The sequence below is a fragment of the Mustelus asterias genome, unplaced genomic scaffold, assembly GCF_964213995.1.
Source record: "Mustelus asterias unplaced genomic scaffold, sMusAst1.hap1.1 HAP1_SCAFFOLD_92, whole genome shotgun sequence".
NCBI lineage: Eukaryota > Metazoa > Chordata > Chondrichthyes > Carcharhiniformes > Triakidae > Mustelus > Mustelus asterias.
Window position 1 is genome coordinate 421,358 of NW_027590141.1, and position 17,896 is coordinate 439,253.

At 46.2% G+C, this 17,896-nt stretch overlaps 3 protein-coding genes across 5 annotated transcripts in view; 2 read left to right on the forward strand and 1 right to left on the reverse strand.

The window, feature by feature from the left end:
* Positions 1 to 17,896, forward strand: part of LOC144484092 (uncharacterized) — a 407,989-nt gene that overhangs the window by 46,002 nt on the left and 344,091 nt on the right. The window contains exon 1 of one of the 2 annotated variants that reach the window (XM_078202631.1): positions 5,497 to 5,527. The exons of the other annotated variant lie outside the window; for it this stretch is intronic. The gene's annotated coding sequence lies outside the window, so the exon portion shown is untranslated. Of the gene's footprint in view, positions 1 to 5,496; positions 5,528 to 17,896 lie in introns of those variants that run through there. 2 annotated transcript variants of the gene reach the window in all.
* LOC144484117 (uncharacterized) overlaps positions 1 to 17,896 on the forward strand; it is a 134,194-nt gene that overhangs the window by 11,834 nt on the left and 104,464 nt on the right. Inside the window, exon 3 of the mRNA XM_078202666.1 lies at positions 16,691 to 17,551. Coding sequence (XP_078058792.1) covers positions 16,691 to 17,551 — 861 coding nt within the window. The remainder of the gene's footprint in view (positions 1 to 16,690; positions 17,552 to 17,896) is intronic.
* On the reverse strand, positions 3,375 to 7,557 carry LOC144484083 (uncharacterized). Of its 2 annotated transcripts, none has more exons than XM_078202618.1 (2): positions 7,499 to 7,557; positions 3,375 to 4,784 (listed from the first exon to the last, which is right to left on the reverse strand). In XM_078202618.1, the coding sequence occupies exon 2, from the start codon at positions 4,600 to 4,602 to the stop codon at positions 3,484 to 3,486; it is 1,119 nt and encodes a 372-aa protein (XP_078058744.1). In that variant the 5' UTR covers positions 4,603 to 4,784; positions 7,499 to 7,557; the 3' UTR covers positions 3,375 to 3,483. The 2 variants fall into 2 exon arrangements, with proteins under 2 accessions (XP_078058744.1, XP_078058743.1); XM_078202617.1 differs by having other exon boundaries at positions 7,450 to 7,557.

The window sequence follows — 17,896 nt, forward strand, 5'->3', positions numbered from 1 at the left end:
TTACAAACTCCACTCCCTTGCCACTGACTCCATTCTCCCCCTTGCAAACTGTCTGAGACCGATCCAGATTATTCAGAACAATGGTGAAATATTTCATCCCAAACTGACCTTTCAATCACATATCCACATTATCACCACCACTGTATGTTTCCACCTCAGTAACATCACCCAACTCTGACCAAGTCTCAGCTCATCTGCCTTTGAGACCCTCATCCATTCCTTTGTTACCTCTTGGCTTAACTTTCCTCATGCACTTCCAGCAGCCTCGCACATTCAACCTCCCCGTCACCTTAAGGTCATCCAAGTCACTGCTGTCCGTGTGCCCATTCACACCAAGTGTTTACACATCAGCTCTGTGTTTGCTGACCAAAAAAAGCTCCTGACTTTTTTATACAAAATACATACAAATTGTTATTTCTCCACAACTAACTGAGGATGGACAATACTTGAGACACAGATTTAAGATTTTGAGCAAGATCAATAGTGGCGATATGAAGAAGAGATTTTACACAGTGAGTGATAATGACCTGGAACTCAATGCTTACCCGCAAAGATCAATGATATTCAGGTCCTGATGGGTTGAGTCATGCTGTCAGAATTTGATGAGGTTTGGTTTGAGATTTCTCTCTGCAAATCCTCTTCTAATATCCGGTAAAAGAAGTATACAAAAACATCATGATCATTCCATAGAGTCACAGGGATTTACAGTATGGAAACAGGCCACAAACATTGGTGTCATCTGCAAACTAACTAACCATGCCTCCTAAATTCTCATCCAAATCATTAATATAACGAATAAAAAACAGTGAACCCAGCACCGATCCCTGAGGCACACCACTGGTCACAGGCCTCCAGTTTGAAGAACAACCCTCTACAACCACCCTCTGTCATGAAGTCAATTTTGTATCCATTTGGCTACCTTACCCTGGATCCCATGAGATTTAACCTTGTGCAACAACCTACCATGCGGTACCTCATCAAAGGCCTTGCGAAAGTCCATGTAGGCAACGTTAACTACAGTGCCCTCATCCAACTTCTTGGTTATCCCTTCAAAAAAAAACTCAATCAAATTTGTGAGACATGATTTTCCACTCACAAAGCCATGCTGACTGTCCCTAATCAGTCCTTGCCTCTCTAAATGCTTGTAGATCCTGTCTCTCAGAATATCTTCTCACAACTTACCCACGACAGACATTAGGTTCACCGGACTGTAGTTCCCAGGCTTTTCCCTGCAGCCCTTCTTAAACAAAGCCACAACATCTGCCACCCTCCAATCTTCAGGCACTTCACCTGCTATCGATGACTCAAATATCTTTGCTCAGGGAGCCGCAATTTCCTCCCTACCCTCCCACAATGTCCTGGGATACACTTCATCAGGTCCCGGGGATTTATCTACCTTGATGCACTTTATGACTTCCAGCACGAGTCCAGAAATTATATTCTGAAGAATGATGGAGTTTTCCAGCCCAAAGAGGCCACTCGGCCCATCATGTCTCCACCAGCCACCCTGCATCTATTCTAATCCCACTTTCTAGCACTTCATCCATAGCCTTGTCCGCTATGGCGTTTCAAATGCTCATCTAAATGCTTCTTAAATGTTGTAAACGTTTCCGCCTCTACCACCCTTTCTGGCAGTGAGATAGATCCATGATGCAAACGGGGTAAAATCTTTTTGAGAGGTTGCGGTTTGCACAACATATTTGCGAAACCTCCCTGCTCACCAGCCTGATCCATCGCTCCCTCGGCACAGCCCATTCCCTCACCGAACCTGGGTCCCAGAAAAAATACTATCCGCCAGGCATTACCCGGACTGCGCATGCTCCACTCCCAGCCCCGCCCCTCATTCACTCCCATTGGTTGGAGGACCAGCCGCTCCCGCTCGGTCCTCCAGTCCCGCCCCCTCTCCTCCTATTGGTCCGCAGCTGCCGTCAATCAGCCGGGCATTGTGACGGTTTCAGATGGTGGGAGGGGCCACAGACTCAGGCTGACTTGCTGATTATCGGCAGCATTTTGTGTTTGGGAATTAGAGCTGGAGATGGATGGTCAGTTCCCCTCTGTCCAGGGCTGGGGGATTCACACTCATTTCCCCAGGACACTCATTATCACCGCAACTTTACAGGAGAAAGTCCCCGCTTCAATCCTTACTGCAAACTTTATGTTTAAAATTATTACTGATGATTGTCTTTTGATTTGTCACATGTATTAGTATACATTGAAAAGTATTGTTTGTTGAGCGCTACACAGACAAAGCATACCGTTCATAGAGAAGGAGAGGGTGCAGAATGTAGTGTTACAGTCATAGCCAGGGTGTAAAGAAAGATCAACTTAATGCAAGGTAAGTCCATTCAAAAGTCTGACAGCAACAGGGAAGAAGCTGTTCTTGAGTCAGTTGGTACGTGTCCTCAGACTTTTGTATCTTTTTCCAAGTGGAAGGAGGCAGAAGAGACAATGTCTGCGGTGCGTGGGGTCCTTGTGGTAAATCCTATCAATGGCCGAATGAAAATCCTGATAAATTACATCAACTTCATTGCCAACTCTCTCTGTTACCTCCTCAAAACATTCGATAAGATTGTCCAGGGAAATGTTCCCTTTTGAAATCCATACTGATTTCTCGATTTTCGTATGTTCTGTCCTTTACTTGGGATTCTATTTATCGACATGAGGCTGACTAGTCTATCATTCACTGAGCATGTTCTGTCCTCTTTCTGAAATGTCGGAATCAGATTAGCTCTCTGCCAGTCCTCTGGCACTACACATTTAGTGAATTAATTATGAGTAGTACTGTCTGTGCTATCTCTTCCCGACATTCTTTTAAAATGTGAATTTAATCCATCCCCTTTAAGTTATATTAGTTTATCCAACACATCCTTTCTTGATTTTAAATGAACTTCTCATTACTCATCTGATCACTCAATTTTTTATTTATCTATTCTCTCTCCCAGAGTACAATGAAGCAAAAGAATGTTTGAAGATTTCGGTAATCTGTAGATCATTAGCTGTGGTATTGTGCTGTCTGTCCCTTCATAGTCCAATTCACATCACAGGTTTCCTCTTTTATTGATGTATAAAATATTTCACCATTCTGTTTAATGTTCCATGATAATTTCATAATGCAGGTGTCACTGTGTAATGTGCAAGCCAGTAAGAATTATCAGCAAAGATTACTCAGCAGTTTCTAATTGGAGATGTTAATCAGTGGAACTTCTCAGACATTGAATTGTCAATGTTGCACCACAGATCAATTTAGGATTGAAGTAATAGTTCAGAATTTTGTAATTGAGTGCCTATCATGAGTTCTTGGATGAAGGAGAGATCAGAGGGTGCTTTCAAAACCCAAAACTGCACTCCTGAGAATCAGTAACATCTCCAGAATATTAAACTCCAGCCAGTTATTCTCTAATCGGCAGAAACAAACCAGATATATTCAGATGATCAATCCTTGACAAAATTAACAGCAGCAATAACAGAATTCAACAACTGCTGTCACTTGTGAACTTGCTGATGTGTCAACAGGTGCTGTGACTGAGTGAAGCCCTTTCCACACACACAGCAGGTGAACGGCCTCTCCCCAGTGTGAATTCTCTGGTGTGTCTGCAGGTGAGAGCACTGAGAGAATCCCTTCCCACACTCGGAGCAGGTGAATGGCCTGTCCCCAGTGTGGGTGCGTCGGTGTGCAGTGAGGGCGGAAGAATGTCTGAACCTCTTTTCACAGGAAGTGCAGCTGAATGGCTTCTCCTCGGTGTGAATTCGCTGGTGTGACCAAAGGCCACTCGAGTGAGTAAATCTCTTCCCACACACAGAGCAGGTGAATGGTCGCTCCCCAGTATGAGTGCGTTGGTGTGCAGTGAGGTCGGAAGATTGCCTGAACCTCTTTCCACAGTGCTTGCAGCTGAATGGCCTCTCCTCTGTGTGAATTCGCTGGTGTAACATGAGGCTGGCTGACTGAGTGAATCCCTTACCACACATACAGCAGGTGAATGGTCTCTCCCCAGTGTGAACCCGCTGGTGTGCAGTGAGGTTGGATAACTGTCCGAAACTCTTTTCACAGTAAGTGCAGCTGAAGGGCTTCTCCTCAGTGTGATTTCGCTGGTGTCTCAGTAAGTTGGTTGACTTAGTAAATCCCTTCCCACACACAGAACAGGAGAATGGCTTCTCCCCGGTGTGGCTGCGTCGATGGATTTCCAGCAGGCACGGGAAATTGAATCCTTTGCCACAATCCTCACATTTCCATGGTTTCTCCATGGCCCCTGCCCCAGTGTGACTGCGTCGATGGTATTCTAGCAGGGATGGATAATTGAATCCTTTCCCACATTCTTCACATTTGCAAATCCGCTCCCCAGTGTGACTGCGTCGATGGTTTTCCAACAAGGATGGATAATTGAATCCTTTCCCACATTCCTCACATTTCCATGGTCTCTCTCCAGTGTGACTGCGTTGGTGAATTTCCAACAGGGATGGATAATTGAATCCCTTCCCACATTCCACACATTGCCACGGTTTTTCCATCGTGCCAGCCCCACCGTGAACGCGTCGATGGATTTCCAGCCGGGATGGAAAATTGAATCGTTTCCCACAGTCCCCACATTTCCACTGTTTCTCCATGGTGTCAGTGTCCCTGTCTCTCTCCAGGTTGGATGACACACACACGTCCACACACACAACACATGTATAGTTTCTTCCTGCTATGAACGGTGTTATATTTTTTCAGGCTGTATAACTAGAGAAACCACTTTCCACATTCAGTTCACTGGACACTTTTGCTTGGGTGTGCGTGCTTCCAGATCCTTTTATAAAAGAATAGAAAGAGACAAAGGTCACAGCACAGAAGGAGGCGGTCACATTGAAATTAGAAATCCCTTGTTTTCTGAGACAAAGGTATTTTGCAAAAGTCATCGCCATCAGTACAGGACAGAAATTCAGAAAGGACAATTCTAGTTTTGATGGAACATTTCTTCCTTACTCATTGCACCAAAGCTGTAAATCCCCATCCTTCACATTTTTGCTCCTTCCTGGCCTGAAATCATAGTCACAGAGTTTTACAGCACAAAAAGAGGCCCATTGTGTCAGTGCCGGCCATCAAACATATCTATTCTCATCCCATTTCTTGTACTTGGTCCAGAGCCTTCTATGCTATTGCATTTCAAACACTCATCTAAATGGTTCTTAAATGTTGAGAGTTCTCACCTTTCCCACCCTTTGAGGTCGTGAGTTCCAGATTCCCACCACCCTCTGGGTGAAAAAGTATTTTCTCAAATCCCCTCTAAATCTCCTGCCCCTTAACTCAAATCTATGGCAGCTGGTTTTTGACCCCTCTAAGGGGAAAAGTAACTTCCTGTCTATCCTAAACAAAAAGAGAACATGCTGGAAAATCTCAGCGGGTCTGGCAGCATCTGTAAGGACAGAAAAGAGCTGACATTGAGTCCAGATGACCCTTTGTCAAAGCTAAAAGGCACAATGTGGAGATGACGGCGTTAGACTGGGGTGGGCACAGTAAGATGTCTCACAACACCAGGTTAAAGTCCAATAGGTTTATTTGGTAGCATGAGTTTTCGGAGCACTGCCCCTTCATCATGTGAGTGGACTCAAATAAAATCCAAATAAACCTATTGGACTTTAACCTGGTGTTGAGATACTTCCTACAATGCCTAAAAGGCATAGAAAGTGTGAGATATTTATACTGTAGGGTGAGAGAATGAAAGATGAGTCACAGCCACAAAATGACAGTCCATAGAGAGAATAAGAGGTATAAATGGCCAAATGGCAAAGAAGCTGAAATCAGAGAGTAAGCTGTGACAGATGAAGATGCTTTTATCCCAAGTTTGCAGATGACACCAAGATTGGTGGTATAGTGGACAGTGAAGAAGGTTATCTAGGATTGCAACAGGATCTTGATCAATTGGGTCAGTGGGCTGACGAATCGCAGATGGAGTTTAAATTAGATAAATGTGAGGTGATGCATTTCGGTAGATCGAACCAGGGCAGGACTTACTCAGTTAATGGTAGGGTGTTGGGGAGAGTTACAGAACAAAGAGATCGAGGGGTACATGTTCATAGCTCCTTGAAAGTGGAGTCACAGGTAGACAGAGTGGTGAAGACGGCATTTGGCATGCTTGCTTTCATTGGTCAGAACATTGAATACAGGAGTTGGGACGTCTTGTTGAAGTTGTACACAATACATTGGTAAGGCCACACTTGGAATACTGTGGACAGTTCTGGTCACCCTACCATAGAAAGGATATTATTAAACTAGAAAGAGTGCAGAACAGATTTACTAGGATGCTCCCAGGACTTGGTGGTTTGAGTTATAAGAAGAGGCTGGATAGACTGGGACATTTTTCTCTGGAGCGTAGGAGGCTTAGGGGTGACCTTATAGGGGTCTATAAAATAATGAGGCACAGATCAGCTAGATAGCCAATATATCTTACCAAAGGTAAGGATGTATAAAATTAGAGAGCACAGGTTTAAGGTGAGAGATACAAAAGGGTCCAGAGCGGCAATTTTTTTCACAGAGGGTGGAGAGTGTCCGGAACGAGCTGCTAGATGCAGTAGTAGAGGCAGGTACATTCTTGTCTTTTAAAAAGTGTTTAGACAGTCACATGGGCGAGATGGGTAGAGGGGTATGGGCCAAATGCAGGCAATTGGGACTAGCTTAGGGGTTAAAAAAGGGGCAGCATGGGCAAGTTGGGCTGGAGGACCTGTTTCCATGCTGCAAACCTCTATGACTCTATCCTAACTATATCCCTCATAATTTTAAAGACTTCAATCTTGTCCCTATCAGCCTTCACTGTTCTAAGAACAACAATCCCAGCGTAGCCAGCTTCTCTCCATAGTTGAAATGCTCCAACACAGGCAACATCCTGGTGAATCTCCTCTGCATCCTCTCTCGTGCAATCACATCCTTCCTGTAGTGTGGTGACCAGAACTGCACACAGCACACTAGCTGTGGCCAACCGAGCATTTTATACAGTTCCATCAGAACCTCCCTGGTCTTCTGTTCTGTGCCTTGGCTGATAAAGGTAACTATCTCATATGCCTTGTAACCACCTTACCAACCTGTCCTGCTTCCTGATAGGATCTTTGCACATGCACCCTTAGGTCTCTCTGCTCTACTTCCTAGCATCCTCCCATTCATTGAGTATTCACACCCACTGCAGCATCTCCACCCTCCACTTCCAACTTCCTCCTTCGCTCCTGTGAACGGATTGAGAATAAAATTCTTGAATCAAACATTTTCTCTCCTGGTCACGGGGACCCTGAGAACCCGCCCGCCCTTTGTGACGTCACAGATAGCCGCGCCTGCGCCCTGCTGCCCGCTGGAACAAGATGGCGGCCGTAACCCCGGGCCTGTTGCCGGGAAAAGCCTCGGTGCTCCAAACGCGAGAGCTGCAGGATTTTATTGGGGATTCGCCTACATGGCCTACACCGGGTGTTAATGAACTCTGTCCTCACCCTCCGCCTCCTACCGGCCGCCGTTTCTTCTCGCGCCGCCGCCTCTTACCGTCCGCCGTTCGACAAACCAGCTTCTCGTCCACTGTCCAGCCTGCGCATGTTCAGTACAACGAGGAACTGCGCATGCGTTCAGGTCTCCAGCTCTGATCGGGGACATTCTCTCCCGCGGGGCAGGTTGGGTAACATCCCCGCCATTGATCCAGTGAGTTTAGAATTATTTATCCGCTGTTGCTGAGACTCAGTAAGAAGTCTCACAACCAGGTTAAAGTCCAACAGGTTTATTTGGAATCACGAGCATTCGGAGCACCGCCCCTTCATCAGGTGAGTCTCCACATCTACAAGCATCTTCACATCATTGTCAAGACTGCGCTCGTCCCCTCAGCCTCCTGCAGCCACACCGCACATGCTCCGCTCAGGGAGGTGGGCACTGGGTGCAGAGCTTAACAGGCACGTGCGTGTTGCCCTTCTGAAGGAGATTGGCCTGATTAACCTGGCATTTATTTCATCAATGGAATGAAATATCGAGTGTCACAGTCATTGAAAAATAAAATGTTAGAAAGCAGTGAACATTATAAATAAACATAAAAACTAGGAGCAGGAGTAGGCCATCTGGCCCCTCGAGCCTCCTCTGCCATTCAAAAAGATCATGGCTGATCTTTTTGTGGCCTCAGCTCCACTTACCCGCCCGTTCACCATAACCCTTAATTCCTTTACTGTTCAAAAGTTTATCGATCCTTGTCTTAAGAACATTCAATGAGGTAGCCTCAACTGCTTCATTGGGCAGGGAATTCCACAGATTCATAACCCTTTGTGTTAAGAAGTTCCTCCTCAACTCAGTCCTAAATCCGCTTCCCCTTATTTTGAGCCTGTGCCTCCTAGTTCTAGTTTCACCCACCAGTGGAAACAACTTCCCAGCTTCTATCTTATTTATTCCCTTCATAATCTTATATGTTTCTATAAGATCTCCCCTCATTCTTCTGAATTCCAATGAGTATAGCCCCAGTCTACTCAGTCTCTCCTCATCAGCCAACCCTCTCAACTCCGGAATCAACCTAGTGAATCTCCTCTGCACCCCCTCCAATGCCAGTTTATCCTTTCTCAAGTAAGGAGACCAAAACTGTACACAGTACTCCAGGTGTGGCCTCACCAGCACCTTATACAGCTACAACATAATCTCACTGTTTTTAAACTCCATCCCTCAAGCAATGAAGGACAAAATTCCATTTGCCTTCTTAATTACCTGCTGCATCTGCAAACCAACTCCTTGAGATTCCTGCACAAGGACACACTTGTGCTAGCTACTCTTACTCATTAGCTATCCGGTGCAAAATTAATATCTTAAAAGTAATAATTCATTTCATCATTTATTAATTGTCTACTTTTAAAAAAATTAATCATGCTAATCTGATTTAATTTCCCAACTCTGATTCATGGCCTCATTTTGTTCCTGTCTCCAAGCCCCTTAACTTTATCTGACAGTGTAATGTTGTCCTGGAAGCCAACAGGAAGAGGTCTCAGAGGATCAAGGGATTTGATTTGATTTATTCTTGTCACAGGTACTGGGATGTAGTGAAATGTATTGTTTCTTGTGCGCTATACAATCAAAATATACTATTCATAGAGTACATAGGGGAGAAGGAAAGGAGAGGGTGCAGAATATAGTGTTGCAGTCACACACAGGCTGTAGAGAAAGATCAGCTTAATATATTGTAGGTCCATTCGAAAGTCTGTTGGCAGCAGGGAAGAAGCTGTTCTTGTTGATTGCTATATATTAGCAGACCTTTGCATCTTTTTTCTAATGGAAGAAGGTGGAAGAGAGTATTTCCAGGGTGTTTTGCATCCTTGATTATGCTGGCTACTTTCCTGAGTCAACGGCAAAATTATGAGAGACATAGACAGGATGGATAGTCTGAGGCTTTTTCTGAGGGTGGCACGGGCTCAAGGTGAGAGGGGGAACGTTTTCAATGCAGAGAGTGGTGGATGCTTGGAATGTGCTGCCAGAGGTGGTGGTGGAAGCAGGCACATTAGCAACATTTAAGTGGCATCTGGATGGTACATGAATAGGAAGGGAATGAAGGATACCGACTGAGTATGGGCAGAATTTTATTTTTTAGTTTAGTTAGGGCATCATCATTGGTACAGGCTTGGAGGGCCAAAGGGCCTGTTCCTGAGCTGTACTTTTCTTGTTCTTTGAAGTTTAGATGGAGTGAATGGATGGGAGGCTGATTTGCATCATGGACTGGATTACATTCCCAACTCTTTGTAGTTTCTTGCGATCTTAGTCAGAGCAGAAGAAGCAGGGAGTTCTGTAATAAGTCAACCTGTGTTGACCAGTCAAGTGTGTAATTGCGAAATGAAAACAGGAAATGTTGGAAAAACTCAGCAAGTTTGGCAGTAACTGTGGACAAAGAAACAGAGTTAGGGACACAAAACAGTCTGACTCTCCTTCAGATTCTTCTTCTAAGTCATTGAGAAACCCTGGTTACCAAGTTATCTTTTAAACTTAAACATAGCATTTCACTTTCAGTCAGGAACAGATCCCAGTTTTACACCAATCTCTGATTTGACAGCACATTTACAGCATCCATCATTGTTCTTCCTGACTCTAAACCTAGTTGTAAAGGAGTTTCTGTTCTGTGTCGAGGAGCCCTGAACCATGGAAGAGAGCAGCTGGGACACATTTCTTACCCACCTCAGGATTCACCTACACGGGGATTTTGCTGTCAGTGAAGAGCGATGTGAAAAAGCCAAGTGCTATTTGTCCCTCTCAGTGTGACCCTGAAGGATTGTGTCCAGGCTGAAGTTCTGTTCCTACTGTGTGATCCTTCTGCAGATTATCCTTTCTGAGTTCCAGCCTGGTGATGTTAAACATGGAGGTGGGAAAGACAAAAATCTACAATGTGTTTAAAACAAGTTTAAAATTTATCCTGAACATTAAACACCACCCAAGTTACAGGGCTTTGAACATCAGCAAAACAAACTCCAATTATCCAAACCAACATGCTTCTGTCTGGATGTGATTAACAACAGTCATAACAAGCCCCTGCTCTCACTTGTGAACTTGCTGGTGTCTCAGCAGGTTGAATGAATGAGTGAATCCCTTCCCACATACAGAGCAGATGAATGGCCTCTTCCCCAGTGTGAACTCTTTGATGTTCCACCAGAGTGGAGGATTGAGTGAATCTCTTCCCACATATGGAGCAGCTGAACGGTCTTTCAACAGTGTGAGCTCTCCGGTGTTTCCGCAGGCTGGATGACTGACTGAACCCTTTCCCGCACATGGAGCAGGTGAATGGTCTCTCTCCAGTGTGACTGCGCTTGTGTCTCAGTACCTCACTTCCGCAAAACACTTCTCACATTCAGGACAGTTGAAAGGTTTCTTATCAGAATGAACACGCCGATGTGTCAGCAGGCTGGATAACTGAACAAATTCCTTCCCACACACCAGGCAGGGGAATGACTTCTCGCTGGTGTGAACCCGCATGTGGATAGGGAACTTGGATAACTGTGCAAATCCCTTCCCACACACAGAGCAGGTGAACGGTCTCTCCCCAGTGTGTCTGTGTCGATGAATTTCCAGCTGGCATGGGTAATTGAATCCTTTCCCACAGTCTCCACATTTCCACAGTTTCTCCATGGTGCCAGTGGCCTTGTGTCGTTCCAGGTTGGATGATCAGTTAAAGTCTTGTCCACACACAAAACACTTGTAAAGTTTCTTTCTGTTTAAACTTAAACAGCATTTCACTTTCAGTCAGGAACAGATCCCAGTTTTACACCAATCTCTGATTTCACAGCACATTTACAGCATCCACCATTGTTCTTCCTGACTCTAAACCCAGTTGTAAAGGAGTTTCTGTTCCGTGTCGAGGAGCCCTGAACAATGGAAGAGACCCCCCCTGTCCCCCTGCCAGAGAGCGATCAGGCCCCCCCTCTCCCCCACCAGAGATACATGTTACCCGCCTCCCTCCCCACCCCCCAGAGAATGATCTGGCCTCACTCCCCCCCCCTCCCCCCCCCCCCGCCACCAGAGGACGATGCCCACCCCCCACACCCCCCAGAGATACATCTTACCCACCTCCCTCCTCCCCTCCAAGAGAATGATCTGCCCCCCACCCACCTCCCCTCCCCCCCCCCCCCCCCCCCGGGCCAGGGAATGATTTGGCCTAATCCTCCCTCACCCCCCAAGAGAATGATCTGGCTTTACTCCCCCCTCCCCCGAGGTACATCTGACCCGCCTCCTCCTCCCTGCCCCCACCCCCCCCCCCGCTCCGGTCGATCTGGGTTAGTGAGCCGTTGGAAGCTCTGAACGCGCCTCTTCAGCAGCTGGAGTGCTCGAATCAGACTTTTATTCAGCAGGTCCATTTCGGTGCGATTCCGGATCGGCTAACGTGGTGGTAAAGGGAGAAATGCTGGTAAAGTTGGGCAGGCAATTCATTAATTCAATTTAAATGCATGCAAATGCATTTAAATCACCGTTGCGCCCGTTTCGGGCGTGAATCAGATCATGGCCATTCCCGGGTCTCAGTAAAGTGGCCATCTGCGCGGGCGCGGAGCGTGTTAATGGTCTCACACCTAACTTTACTATGTTTTCGTGCCTGCAATGGTAAAATCGGGCCCTATAGCTCAGCCTTCAACACCATATTCAATGAAACTCATCTCCAAACTCCATGGCCTGGGTCTCGGCTCCTCCCTCTGTGACTGGATCCTGAACTTCCTAACTCACAGACCACAATCACTAAAGATAGGCAACAACACCTCCTCCACAATCACCCTCAACACCTCCTCCACAATCACCCTCAACACCTCCTCCACGATCATCCTCAACACCGGTGCCCCACAAGGCTGTGTCCTCAGCCCCCTTCTATACTCCTTATACACCTATGACTGTGTGGCCAAATTCCCCTCCAACTCGATTTTCAAGTTTGCTGATGACACCACTGTGGTGGGTCGCATCTCAAACAATGACGAGACAGAGAATCTGGTGAGCTGGTGCAGCAACAACAATCTCTCCCTCAATGTCAACAAAATAATCATCGACTTCAGGAAGCGTAGAGGAGAACATGCCCCTGTCTACATCAATGGGGACAAAGTAGAAATGGTCAGAAGCTTCAAGTTGTTAGGTGTCCAGATCACCAACAACCTATCTTGGTACCCCCATGCCAACACTATAGTCAAGAAAGCCCACCAACGCCTCTACTTTCCTAAAGACTGAGGAAATTTGGCATATCATGTACCACTCTCACCAACTTTGACAGATGCACCATAGAAAGCATTCTTTCTGGTTGTATCACAGCTTGGTATGGCTTCTGCTCTGCCCAAGACAGCAAGAAACTACAAAAGGTCGAGAAGCCCAGCCCATCACGCAAATCAGCCCACTGCCTCAGCAAAGCAGCCAGCATAATTAAGGGCCCCACGCACCCCGGACATTTTCTCTTCCACCTTCTTCCAACGGGATAAAGATACAAAAGTCTGAGGTCAGTAACCGACCCAAGAATAGCTTCTTGCCTGCTGCCGTCAGACTTTTGAATGGACTAACCTCTCACTAAGTTCATCTTTCTCTACACCCTAGCTTTGACTGTAACACTACATTTTGCACTGTCTCCTTTCCTTCTCTGTGAATGGTATGCTTTGTCTGGACAGCATGCAAGAAAAAATACTTTTCACTTTATACTAATACGTGACAATAAATCAAATCAAATCTGTTTTGGATTCTCCTGCAAATGGAAACATTTGTGCCACATCTACAAGGTCCCACATGGTACACTGGGCAACAAATAAAGATCCAAGAGCAAGCTACGTTTTGGATACAAAATTGTCTCAGTTGCACAAGGCAATGAGTGACAGTTGATGTGTGTTTTTTTGTGACTGGAAGATGCTGATGCAGTGGTCATGTAATTGGACGAGTAATCCAGAGGCCCAAGCTAATGGACTGGGGACATGCATTCAAATCCCAACGTGGCAGCTGGTGGAAATTGAATTAATAAATCTGGAATTGAAAACGAATCCCTGGGTGAACATGAAATCATTGGCAATTGTTGTAAAAACCCATCCTGTTCACCAGTGCCCTTAACTGATCTGGTCTCCATGTGAATCCAGACCCACAGCATTGTGGTTGCCTTCCAGAACTTCCAGGGTTTCCTCCGGGTGCTCCAGTTTCCTCCCACAGTCCAAAGATGCGCAGGTTAGGTTGATTGGCCATGCTAAAATTGTTCCTTAGTGTCCTAAGATGCGTAGGTTAGAAGGATTAGCGAGTAAATATATAGGGATATGGGGTTAGGGCCTGGGTGGGATTGTGGTCAGCGCAGACCCGATGGGCCAAATGGCCTCTTTCTGCACTGTAGGGTTTCTCTGATTCTTCTATGATTCTATGAACTGCGCTCTGAAAAAGCACAGCAAGCCACTCAGCTTGAGAGCAACTAGGATTGAGCAACAATGCTGGTCTTGCCAGTGACACCCACATCCAGTAAAGAATCAAAAGGCTGTGTCCAGAGGGGGTTTCATAGGGCTCAATACTGGGTCCTTCATTCTTGGTTTATATCATTGATTTGAAATTAAATGTAGGGACATGACTAAGAAGTTTGCCGATGATCCTAAAAATGGTTGTGCACTTGATAGTGAGGCAGAAAGCTGGAGGGAAAACAAGAAAAATGATTACTGATAAATGGCAGAACTATGAGAATTGTAGAAGAACAGAGGGATGTTGGAGTGCAGAAGGTCACGGGTATAGCTTGAGAGGCAGTAGATTTAAATCTGAGATGAGGAGGAACTACTTCTCGAAGATGGTGGTTAATTTGTGAAACTCGCTGCCCTATAGTACAATGCACTCTGAATTGTTCAATGGTTTCAATGAGATAGATATATTTCTAATTTTAAAAAATGGATAAGGGAATATGGGGAACATGTGGGGAGGTGGATTTGAGACCAGGGAGAGATCAGCCATGATTTGATTGAATGGCAGAGCAGGCTCAAACGGCTGAATTTGCCTACTGCTGCTCATATGTTCCCACAGCCACAGATCCATGAATGTAGCCAAAGAACAATGCAGCACAGGAAAGGGCCCTTTGGCACACCAAGTCTGCGTCGATACGCGGTTTCTATCACTCTGTTCGCCTCCAGGTCATGCATCTGTCAAGGAGATAATTTCATTCATGACTTGTGAAAAACATCAACCTGAGTCACCCTGGCTGATCAGACAGAATCACAGACGTTAACCTTGTGTCTGAGTGTGTGGAGATTTTCCCAGAGGATCCTCAGTCACCATCGAGACTAACTTTAAATTGCAGATCGTATTAATTGAATGGATTTGAAGCCCTGTCCCCAGGACATTGTGTTGACTCTCTGAATTACTCATGCAGTGACATTGCCAGGAGGTCAGTGTGTCTCCCCTGCTCTCTTTGTTGGCGGGGAGAAGCCAGAAGCGGCGGATAGGGAGAGTGGAGAATGTTCATTGTGAACCCCGCCCTCCGGCACTGACCTCTCACCCGACACCTCACAATGCCCGAGTGATTGATGGCAGCTCCGGGCCAATAGGAGGAGGGGGCGGGGCTGGAGGACCAAGCGGAACGGACTGCTCCTCCAACCAATCGGAGTGAATGAAGAGGCGGGGCTGGACTGAGTGAAGCATGCGCAGTGTGATTAATGGCGATGGAGAAATTCTTGTTCGGGTCCAAAATCAGAAAAAGGTGAGAATTTGCTTGTCGGAGGGAGCGGTGGATCAGAGAGGCTTTGTAATCACGATCAGCTTCTGCAAAAAAAACCTACCGATATCCGGGGCTGATCCCAGCCCTTTGCACAGAGCAGTTTTCTTCCAGTTAGGATCCGGATGAACCGCCACCATTTTTATCTGGGCACACCCAATGGGGAGCATGCGCGGCCGCCATCTTTATTCGGGGCACTCGCAGCAGGGCGCATGCGTAGCTGCCATGTTTGTTGGGGGCAATGTTTTGACATCTTCCCAGAGACAGAATGTGAACAACTTGTCCATCACGCATCAAAAGGATATTAATAAGGTTGAAAGAGTGCAGAGAAGGTTTACAAGGATGTTGCCGGGACTTGAGAAACTGAGTTACAGAGAAAGGTTGAATCGGTTGGGACTTTATCCCCTGGAGCGTAGAAGAATAAGGGGAGATTTGATAGAGGTGTATAAAATTATGATGGGTATAGATGGAATGAATGCAAGCAGGCTTTTTCCACTGAGGCTAGGGGAGAAAATAACGAGAGGACATGGGTTAAGGGTGAAGGGGGAAAAGTTTAAAGGGAATATTGGGGGGGGGCTTCTTCACGCAGAGAGTGGTGGGAGTGTGGAATGAGCTGCCAGATGAAGTGGTGAATGCGGGCTCACTTTTAACATTTAAGAAAAACTTGGACAGGTACATGGATGAGAGGGGTGTGGAGAGATATGGTCCAGGTGCAGGTCAGTGGGACTAGGCAGAAAAATGGTTCGGCGCAGACAAGAAGGGCCAAAAGGCCTGTTTCTGTGCTGTAAGGTTCTATGGTTCTAAACCGTGTCACTCTTTCACTTCCAATTTCTTACTGATGAGGCAGAACAACAATATCAGGGCAGTGAAGATCATTTGTATTCTTATGTGTCTTTAACAAAATAAAATAGCCTCAGAAATTTCACAAAATTGTTACAGTTCTTTGAAAAGGGGTAGCACAGTGGTCCGCACTGCTGCCTCACAGCTCCAAGGACCCAGGTTCAATCCAGCCTCGGGTGACTCTGCCTCCTCTTGTCTGTGTGGGGTTTCATCCGGGTGCTCCGGTTTCCTCTCACAGTCCAATGATGTGCAGGTTAGCTGGATTGGCTATGCTAAATTGCCCCTTAGTGCCCCAAAATGTGTAGGTTGGGGAGGTAATGGTATAAATATGTGGGGTACAGGGATAGGACCTGGGTGGGATTCTGGGTCAGAGATTCGGTGCAGAGTCCAGATCAGTTGACAAATTTCCTTCCCTGAAGGACATGAGTGAATCAATTGAATCCAGCAGCTCTCATAGTCACTTTTTCCAAGTGCAGGCCCCACATATTACCAGATTCATTCAGCTCAATTTCACAACCTGCCTTTGTGTTTTTGTGGGTTCTCTCTCACTCCCTTTTTTCTGTTCTCAATTAATTTCACAGGGTTTTAGAAGGGGACGATTTGCAATTGGGAAACTGAAACCAAACATCACATCAGGGACTGATACAGTCGACCAATTTATCGTAACCTGAATATTGTCATATTTTGAACATGGAAGGAAGAAGCTCCATTCATAGCGGAGGGAAACCATACTCGTGTTCTGTGTGTGGACAAGGATTCAACCAGTCATCTGACCTGTCAAAACATAAATGCAGTCATGATGGGGAGAAGCCGTGGAAATGTGGGGTCTGTGGGAAGGGATTTAATTACCCATCCCAGCTGGAAACTCATCAGCGTGGTCACACCGGGGAGAGGCCGTTCACCTGCTCGGACTGCGGGAAAGGATTCACTAAGTCATCCACCCTGCTGACACACCAGCGCACACACACTGGGCAGAGGCCATTCACCTGCTCTGTGTGTGGGATCGGATTCACTCAATCATCGACACTGCTGACACACCAGCGAATTCACACTGGGGAGAGACCTTTCACCTGCACTGACTGTGGACAGGGATTCACTCACCAATCCACCCTGCTGACACACCAGCGAGTTCACACTAGGCAGAGACCGTTCACCTGCTCTGAGTGTGGGAAAGGATTTATTAATTTATCCAACCTGACGACACACCAAAGAAATCACACTGACGAGAGACCGTTTAAATGTCTGGACTGTGGGAAGTGTTATAAAACCTCTCAGGAACTGATGTACCATCAACAAGTTCACACTGACGAGAGACCGTTCAGGTGCTCTCACTGCGGAACTGGGTTCAAGCGATCATCTCATCTCACCGTTCACCAGCGCACTCACACGGGAGATAGACCGTTCACATGCTCTGAGTGTGGGGAAGGATTCACTCAGTCATACATTCTGCTGAGACACCAGCGAGTTCACACTGGAGAGAGACCATTCACCTGCTCCAGGTGTGGGAAGAGATTCACTCAATCATCAGCACTGCTAAGACACCAGCGAGTTCACACTGGGGAGAGGCTGTTCATCTGCAATGATTGTGGGAAGAGATTCACTCAGTCATCCAACCTGCTGACACACCAGCGAGTTCACACCGGGGAGAGACCATTCACGTGTTCTGTGTGTGGGATGGGATTTACTCAGACATCCAACCTGCTGAGACACCAGCGAATTCACAATTAACTCCAGAGATTGGACTGTGTTGTCAATCAGATTGAAAACTGAGCTATGTTCATTAGGGTCTGTTTCTGCTGATGTTAATAAACTTCAGGTCAGTTATAGAGGCTAATATTCTGGACAAAAATCAAATATGTTGTCTTTGATTTAAACATGCTGTGTCAAAACCTTTTAATATCTCTAACACA

What these genes read in the sequence shown, in the direction of transcription:
- LOC144484083 (XM_078202618.1), bottom strand. Translation starts at nt 4,602, where the DNA reads ATGGAGAAACAGTGGAAATGTGGGGACTGTGGGAAACGATTCAATTTT.